This window comes from Plasmodium reichenowi, chromosome 3 (assembly GCF_001601855.1).
Source record: "Plasmodium reichenowi strain SY57 chromosome 3, whole genome shotgun sequence".
Lineage (NCBI taxonomy): Eukaryota > Apicomplexa > Aconoidasida > Haemosporida > Plasmodiidae > Plasmodium > Plasmodium reichenowi.
The window spans coordinates 809,729-819,946 of record NC_033648.1 but is presented as its reverse complement, the minus strand read 5'-3'; the positions used below and the strand labels follow the sequence as shown (position 1 = coordinate 819,946).

General features: G+C 19.5%; 3 protein-coding genes across 3 annotated transcripts; all 3 read left to right on the top strand.

The window, feature by feature from the left end:
• Positions 1-571: 571 nt before the first annotated feature.
• On the top strand, positions 572-2,578 carry PRSY57_0321600 (diacylglycerol O-acyltransferase, putative; the record flags this gene model as incomplete). The annotated part of the gene is made up of 1 exon (XM_012905840.2): positions 572-2,578. One exon carries the CDS (start codon positions 572-574, stop codon positions 2,576-2,578), a length of 2,007 nt encoding a protein of 668 aa, XP_012761294.2.
• Positions 2,579-3,850: 1,272 nt separating this feature from the next.
• PRSY57_0321500 (hypothetical protein) lies at positions 3,851-7,600 on the top strand (the record flags this gene model as incomplete). The annotated part of the gene is made up of 14 exons (XM_012905839.2): positions 3,851-3,896; positions 4,030-5,333; positions 5,406-5,447; positions 5,565-5,654; positions 5,823-5,908; positions 6,036-6,117; positions 6,210-6,274; positions 6,383-6,445; positions 6,593-6,744; positions 6,840-6,886; positions 7,015-7,049; positions 7,153-7,207; positions 7,300-7,357; positions 7,467-7,600. 14 exons carry the CDS (start codon positions 3,851-3,853, stop codon positions 7,598-7,600), a joined length of 2,259 nt encoding a protein of 752 aa, XP_012761293.2.
• A 730-nt stretch (positions 7,601-8,330) lies between these two features.
• PRSY57_0321400 (RNA triphosphatase, putative) lies at positions 8,331-10,073 on the top strand (the record flags this gene model as incomplete). The annotated part of the gene is made up of 1 exon (XM_012905838.2): positions 8,331-10,073. One exon carries the CDS (start codon positions 8,331-8,333, stop codon positions 10,071-10,073), a length of 1,743 nt encoding a protein of 580 aa, XP_012761292.2.
• Positions 10,074-10,218: the final 145 nt, after the last annotated feature.

Here is a 10,218-nt window from a genome sequence, read left to right as displayed (position 1 = left end):
AAATATATAATATTTAAAAAAAAATTGATTTTTTTTTTTTTTTTTTTTTTTTTTTTTTTTTTTTTTTTTTTTTTTTTTTTCTTTTTTTAAAATTATCTCATATTCTTAAATATTGAGAATAATCATCTAAAAAAAAAAAAAAAAAAAAAAAAAAAAAAAAAAATATTTATTAACACATTTAAGTATTAATATATAATAATTCCTTGAGTACTTAAACATGTGAAATTATGTGTAATTTGAGAAATGTATTTTTTTGTGTGTTTCGTAATATTCACTTTTTAGATTTGATGAATTTAATTATATAAAAGATAACCTTTTATTGTAATAATACATTATTAAAAATATATATATATATATATATATGTGTATATTATATCATATATATGTTACATATATGTATAATACGTTATATTATATACCAAAAATTTTATTAAACATATAAAGAGAAAGTAGAAAAAAAAGTATTAACACAACGATTATAAATATATATATATTATAAATATATATATTATAAATATATATATTATAAATATATATATTATATATATATAAATAAAAAAAAAAAAAAAAAATGAATAATAAAAATGAAGAGGGACAAAAATTAAAACGTAAATCATTATATGAAAATTACCACAAAATTAATCAAACAAGTTTACTGTCACATAATTCATTAGAAATTGATATGAAAGGTTTTCTGAATTTATTAATTATAATAATATGTACTACACACTTTAGATTAATATTAGAAAATTTTAAAAAATATGGTTTAATTATAAAGATACCAAAGAATTGTGATTTAATAAAAAACCTTCCCCTTTTATTTTGCTTTATATCTTTACATGTAACTATATTTTTTAGCTGGTTTATTGAAAGATATGTAACTTCCTGGTTATATACTTGTATCGATGAAGACGAGCAACACACTTTTAAAAATATCCCTATGGATGATATGGGCAACAAAACTGATATGATAATAGAAAAGAAGAATTATAAAAGCCTTTATCCAAATTTAATAAGAAGAAAAAAAAAAAATAACAACATCAATAGTGATAATAATAATGATAGTAATAATGATAATAATAATGATAGTAATAATGATAGTAATGATAATAATAACAATAATAATAGTAATAGTAATAATAACAATAATAATAATAACAATAATAACAATAATAATAATAACAATAATAATAATAATTGCTTGCATAAAGATCCACCCTCAATTTATAGCTATGATAGTAATACAACATACGAAAATGAGCCTTATGATAAATTGGATAAAGATAATAGTACATATGATAAATGCGATAAAGATATTTTATGTGATAAAATAGATTCAAAACAAACATGTAACGATATATGTATAAAAAAACTTAAAGAATTAAAAAATAATAATACTGAAAAAAGTAATAATAATAATAATAATAATAGTAATAATAATAATAATTATATTAATACGTGTGTTCATAATATTCATACACATATCAAGGATGATAATATGATTATATCGTCTTGTTTAAAAAAAAAAAAAAAAAAAAAGGTACATGGATGGAAATCATTTCATTTATCAATCTTTTTATTAAGATGCATAAATAGCATATTTATATTATTATTTCCTTTATTAACCATATCATATTATGATACTGAACCCACACTGTCATCTATATTATTAACTATATCCATTGTATGGTTTTTTAAATTTTATTCATTTCATGAGGTGTGCTATGAAGCTAGGAAATTACACATAGAAAATGTAGATTTGAAGAATATTATAGAAGATGATCTTTCTTCTGAAATGTATTATATTAAAAGATATCCATATTGTTTAGACTTAAAAAGTTATTATACATATATTTTAATGCCTACTATGTGCTTTCAATTTTTTTATCCAAGAACAGAAAAAATTAGATGGATTCATGTAGCAAAACATATATTTGAAGTTATTTTATTAATAATCATGATCAAAATTATATCAGATCAATATATGTTTATAACAGTGGAAAATACATTTACCATGAAAGAATTTACATCAGCACATTTCTCTGTAAAAATAACACATATAATAGAAAGAATGCTAAAGGTATCTATACCAACATTATATATTTGGCTAATAGGTTTTCTTATAGTCTTTCATCATTGGTGTAATATATTAGCTGAAATTACAAGATTCGGAGATAGACTATTTTACAAAGACTGGTGGAATGCAAGCTCTTTTGCTGAATATTGGAGGAAATGGAATCTACCTATATATTATTTTGTTTGTAGACATATTAATAAACCTTTAATTTATTATGGTATACATAGAAATGTTTCTATGATAATCGTCTTCTTTATATCTGCTCTCTTACATGAATATCTAATTAGTATACCCTTAAAATTAGGTTTTACCGGATATATCTTTTTTGCATTCATATGTCAAATACCTTTAGTACAATTTACAAATAATTCATATTTCAAAAAACATAAAACTATTGGAAATTCCATCTTCTGGATTGTTTTCTGTTTTACTGGACAACCGCTTATTCTATTTATTTATTACTACTTGTGGATAGATAAACAAGGCACGCTTAAAAATTGAAACATAAGGGCCAAAAAGAAAAAAAAAAAAGGAAAAGGAAAAGGAAAAAAGAAAAAGAAACAGAGAAACATAACTGCGCTAACGACAAGTATGTTATATTAAACATATCATAAGTAACACAAACAAACATTTATTCAAAGGATTAACAAAAAAAAAAAAAAAATACAATATGGACAAAATATACAACATATATAAAATATACAACATATACAAATACAAAATATACCACATATACAACATATACAAAATATACAACATATACAATATATACAATATACATAATATACATTATACACGTGCATATATTTTACCACCATGGACACATATCTCAAAAGTGTAAAAAAGAACTATACTATAACCTTTACTCTTATAATTAAAAAAATAAAATAAAATTATTATTATATATTTTATACCAGACTTAACCGTATATATTTAAAAAAAAAATTTTATATTTTTTTTTTCTTTCCTATCATTATTTGTTTTTTTTTTTTTTTTTTTTTTTTTTTTTTTTTTTTTTTTTTTTTTAAATAAAAAAAATATCTTGTTATAATACATTTTTTTATAAGTTTATATTTTATTTGTATCTTTTATTATACCTTTGTGTATTATCTTTTTTTTTAAGCACCTTATAATAATATCAAATTTGTTAAAAAAGGGTGGACGTTTTTAAATATACATATTAAAAATATGTTTTTTATGTAAATTGCATAAATGAATAAATAAACATATATATATATATATATATGTATGTATGTATGTATGTATTTATTTATATATTTTATATTTTATCCTTTTTATTTTTTAATTTTTAAACTTGTCTTATAAATTTTATCTTTTTTTTTTTTAAATGAAAACTTGTAAAGTTGTATAAATTATAAATTATAATATTATTTTATTATTTTTCAATCAATAAAATATACGTAAGAAAAGAGTAAGGCTCCAAGTGGATAAACATAAACATAAACATATATATATATATATATATATATATATATATATATATATGTATTTCTTTTCACTCCTTTTATATTTTTATTAACACATAGGTGATACCATACATATTATACAACTACATAATATTAACGTATATATTATAATACTTGCCAGTCTCAAATTTTATATCTTATTAATTTATGTATAATTTATTTATTTTATTTTATTTTTTTTTTTTTATTCTATATAATACTGTCTTATGTAATTCTCCTAGTATACTCATTATAAGGACATTCATTTAACTTATAAAATAATCATATAACAAAAAATAAAAAAAAAATGAGTCCAGAAGGGATTTTTAAAAATGAAGATACTCCACAAAGTGGTATATTAAAATAATATATAGATAAATATATAAATAAATAAATATATATATATATATATATATATATATGTTGAAATAAATACTCATACATATGTATCACATTTCAAATTTAATTCCCTATTTATATGCACAGAGGAAGAATTAAATATAATAAAGGATTACTTAGATGAGCTGCATTATGCCACGCAAAATTTATATAATACAAATTATTATAACACATTATGTAACTATAAAAAACTTGGAGGGTCCAAGCAGTTTGCTGTTTTAAAATGTTTAAAAACAAAAGAAGAAACAAGCAAAGACAATATTGAAAGTTACCATTTTGATCATAAGGAAAAATTCAACAATCCTAATTATTCATATTATTCTGATCAAGAGGAACTTAATTCTTCTCAATCTCATTATTCATATAACTCAAATAATACATCTAATTATGACCATTCTTTTCCTTATCAATCCAAAACAACAAAACATCCACAAAAAAATATACAAAATAAAACAAACGAAATGAAACATATATTATTTTCATTAAATGCAGCTGATGAATTTAAAAAAAAAAGAAAAAAAAAAAACACACACAAAGACGAAAAAAAAGAAATTATTAATTTTAATACAAAAGAAAAAAATAATTTTCATAATCATAAAAATAAGGAACCAAAAAATAAAACTAAAAATTCAAACAATAATACAAATAAAACAGAATTGTCAAACCAAAAGACTCATAATTTTAAAACACAACAAAAAGAAAAAAAATATAATAATATATATAATTATAAAAATCAAAAACCAAAATGTAAAATAATACCTGATAATTATAATCATATATCATATTCTCAAAATATCAAACATGTAAATAATGACCTGAATAAGTCATACACATTCGAAAATATTATACAAATGAACAATTATAAAATAAAAGATTTAAAAGATAAAGAAGACAATATAAAATTTACAAACGATAAAGAAAAAGAATTATTTCAATATCTAATATTAAAAGCTATAAACGAAATTGAGCAAATCAGTTCTAAATTAGAACAAAAATTTAAAGATCAATTAATAAATAATATAAATTATGTACAAGAAAAATATGAACACAAATTAAAAGACTTATACAAATTTAATGTTTCATTAGGTATACAAAATGAAAAACTTCTAAAAAAGGATAAAGATAATAAAGAATTAATAAAAAAACTAGAAAGTACAAAACATATAATGTTAGATCAAATAGAAAATTTTAAAAAAAATAATCAAATCATATACGATAAATTTTTACAAAAACGCATATCTCAAAATGAAACAAACGACACCATTGAAAAATTAAACCAAAAATTAAAATCAGAACAAAAACAAATTTATCATTATGAACAAAAAATTAATACACTTAATGATGATCTAAATAATAGTTATCAAAAATATGTTTATTATTACAATAAATCGGTAAGCATATATGTTCATAAATAAATATTAGCATTTTTATTTATTACATGTTATTTTTTTTTTATTTTATAGGATTCTAACCAAAACCTTCTACAACAAAAGGAAGACCAAATTGTACACCTAAAACTATTAAAAAAAAAAAAAAAAAAAAAAAAAATTGTTCATAAAATATAATATTCTATATATTTATAATTTCTTATATTTGATAATTTCCTTGATGTTTTATTACAGGGAAAATTGAAAAACCAATTAGATATACATATTAATTCAAAAAATGATATACAAGAAAAGTTAAAAAATATATACACTGAAAATAATAAAGTATAGGGAATACAATAAAGAAATCTCTACATATATGCCATGATGTACATAAATTTGGTTTCTATATGTTTTATTAATTACTTACACTTCTTTTACTTTATAATATATACATATATATATATATATATATATATATATATATATATTTATTTATTTATTTATTTATAGGTCGAAAGAGATAATGATGATTTGAAGAATGAATTAACCAAGACAAAATTAAATCTGGAAAAATTGAAAGATGAATATGAAGAACTGTAAAGAAAAAAATATATTACAACAATGTTTATATATTATATGTTATATATCAATTCTTTTTTTTTTTTTTTTTTTTTTTTTTTTTTTCTTTTTTTTTTTTCTTTGTCACTACTTCCTTTTGGAAAGATATCATAATAAGGAATATGTCTTTTCGTGTTATAAAAATGAAGAAAAAATATTGAAAGAAAATTTGGAACGCTATAAAACAGTTGGAAAAATAATAAAATAAAATATTTAAGTTACAATTCTATATATTTCTATATGTTTATATTATTATCTAATTTTGTTGTATTTTATAAGAAATGCGCCATATTGGAAAATCAGAAGGATTGCCACATATTAGAAGATAAATACAAACAACTGCAGTAATTTATACATTAATATTTAAAATAATGAATTAAAAAAATTATTATATATATATATATATATATAATATTTATAATTCCATATATTTTTGATATTCCCTCTTTTAGAATTAAACTAAAAGACACGGAAAATGAAAAATTTATGTATGAGCGAACCTGCTTGTTGAATGAGTAAATTAAAAAATATATAATGTGAACTTTTTTTTTTTTTTTTTTTTTTTTTCCTGAACAAGTCAGGCAAATTATAAATAATTTCCCCACCAAAATAACAAAATAAATGGCTTTTTAAATATTAATTATTTTATTTGCTTTTCTTAGGAAACGACAAAATGATATGGCTACAGAAATAAAGGACTTAAAAAACGAATTGTACGATTGTAAGAATAGATTATATAAAATGAGCAAATCAGACGTTCTAGATATGAAAACAACATTATATAATCAAGATATATTACGCGATAAAATAAAAGGTGATGATATTATAGTAATATATAAATATATAGATATATATATATATATAAATATATATTATGTATTTTTTTTTTTTTTTTCCTTTTTTTTTTAGAAAATGAAAAGGATAAAGAAACATTTCAGTTTAATTATAAGAATATAGTACATACAAAATAAATAGAAAAGAATAAAAAATATGTGTATATCTATATTAACCAATATAGGCATCCACCCCTTTATAATAAAAATATATATGTCCTGTTTTTTCATATAATTTTAACTCTTTTCAGCAAAGCGATGAAAAGCCGGAGTACGAGGAAATATCGTAGGATAATAAATAAATAAATAATATTAAAACCTTTTAATCATATAAAGAAAAACTAATTCAAATAAATAAATATATATATATATATATATTTCCTTTACAGAGACGATCCTCTAAACGTTAAACAAAAAATATGTTCCATAGAGAAACAACTTATTGTAAATTACGAAAAAATAATAATAATAAAATATAAATATATATATATAGATATAGATATATATTATTTTTTTCTAAAATAATATTCTTACAGTTATTAAAACTTGAGAAAGCAAATAAAGAATCAGAGCTCATAAGGTGTCCTAAGCATGGTATGTTTTTCAAATGACAAAACGGGATAACTGAAATGATAAAAAAATAAATATATATAGATATAGATATATTATTTTATTTTATATTTTTTATTTTTTTCATTATAAGGAAGAAGAAGCGAAGAAATAAAAAAAAAGGAATTCATAGAAACAAAATTAAAATATCTGGAAGATAAAATAAACATTCTTAACAAAAATTTAAAATATATGAAATTAAAAAAAAATGAAAAGAATAATATTTAAATGAGTTGTACAAAGCAATAAATAAATTGTATGTCATATGTAAATATATATATATATATATATATATTTTATGTGATGATATGTATGTATAATATTATCTTTATATATTTACATACACTTTTAAATAAATATTACTTTATTTTTTTTTATATATTTATATATACATTAAATTTTTTCCCTTCATTCTGTAAGAAAATAAAAACAATTTATTGTTAATTTATTTTATTTTATTTTATTTTGTTTTTTTTTTATTTTATTTTTTTTACCTTTTTTAGTATTGTTATTATATTTAGTTTATATATGTATATTTCTTAATATTGCAAAAAAAAAAAAAAAAAAAAAAAGTGAACATATAATAATATACTTTCTTTTCCTTTCTTTTTTTTCAATGAAAGATAAAAAAAGTACAACATTTCAAAAAGGAAAAAAAGGTGATGACAAATTGTGAATATTTTCTATGAAATAAGTTTTTTATAAAATATGAATTATTTTGTTTGCTCCGATTTAAAAAAAAAAAATGAATAAATGGATAAATGAATATATATATATATATATATATATATAATATACATTATAATTAAATAGTATTCTTCTATTGTATCATTTAAAAAATGTAAAACTTTGAGGAATAAAATAATTGTTATATGTATAACATAATATAGATTGACATATATAATATATATATATATATATATATACTTTTATTTAGTTGGGAAAAAAAAAGAAAAGAATGGTAAGAGAAGCACATGAATTATTAGATGGAAGTAGACCTATACCGATTGATAAGATAACATACGAATTATCTCAGAATATAATATTGGCTTTCGACAATCATGAGAATATAAATAATAAAGATATTCAAATTGAAATTGAAGGAAGGGTAGGGTTAGTAATAGATAAGAATAAGAATAGAATAAAATTACCAATAAATACAGATGCAATTATTGAAAATAATTATTCAGATTTCCAGGCTGGGATTGATAGAGAATCGTTTGAATATCTCTTGGATTATTTTCACAACATGACTTTAAAGAAAAGATTAAGTATACGTAATAATGATAATAATAATAATATGGACAATAATAATAATAATATTCATATCCACAACAGTGGTAATAATACTAATGAGATACATACTTATGATAAAAATGCTGATGGGAATAACCCAACTTGTAATTATTCATATGATAAAAAAAATGCTTGTATATACGATTTTCTAGAACTTAAAACAACAAAAAGTATAGATAAATATTATGTTATAAAAAATAATAACAGTAGAATTAGAACAACCACATATTTAAATGACGATAAGAAACAAGAAACAGAAAGTATGATGATACAGTCTTTACAAAAAGATAATTTAAACATATGGAATGTTTATACAGGTAATAATTATGATTATTTTGATGACGACGAAGAAGATGATGATGATGATTATAATAATAATAATAATAATAATAATTTAGGTACAGCGACAAAAACAAATATTGGTACAAATAGCACCTATGGTTTGACGACATCGAAATCACAACACATCCATAATAATTTAGTTGATAAAAATGATTCCATAGATTATCGTATTTCTATAAATATAGAATATACCAAACCTATTAGTAAATTATATTTATCTAAAAACACACCAGTACATGAAAGATTAAAAGAAAGAACCACATTTATAAATACATATCTAGGTTTACAAGTAGATATGACTAAAATAAAAACAAAAAATAATGAGTTATATGAAGTAGAAATTGAAATACCATCAAAAACTATTTTTAAAGCCATGTCAAATTTAAGGAATAAAAAAGATTCCAATTATTTACATTTTATATGTTCTAATCTAGTTAATAATATTAGAGGTATATGTAGTCAATTAAATATTTTCAAAAAAAGTAAACACATATTAAAATCAACAATGATCACAAAATTAAATAATAATAATAATCAAAATAACCTTTCTTTATTATCAAATCATCAAAACGATGATACCATTTCGACGAAAGAAAAACAAAAGTTCAAAAAATACATACACTCGGTATTACCGATTGTAGGAGACTATATGTATAGAGTTGTTACGAAAAATGAAAAACATATAAAAAGAAAAATTAAAGATCAACTAATAACAAATAAAGAAAAGATAAACATTTTTAAAAATAACGTTGATATACGTAGACATAATAAAAAATCCTTGCAAACCATGAATGAAGTACATGTAGAAAATAAATGGAAGGCATTCAAAAAGGGTACAAAAATAGAAGTACTCTTATGTAGTGATGATGAAGAATACGAACAAAACGAAGATGTACAAGATATAAATTATGAACACTATGATCAATATAAAAATGAAGAAGATACAAGCCTCTATATAAATAATATTTATATACACAATCAAATCAATAACAACAATAATGATAATGATAATAAGAATGAAGAGAATGTTAAAAATTATAAGGACTTTTATGATGATACATAAATTACTGATCTTTCTAGGTGCCCTCCTACCATTATCGCGAATAATATCTGTACATATATACACGTATATGACATATTATATATATATATATATATATATATATATATATATATATATATATATATATATATATATATATATATAT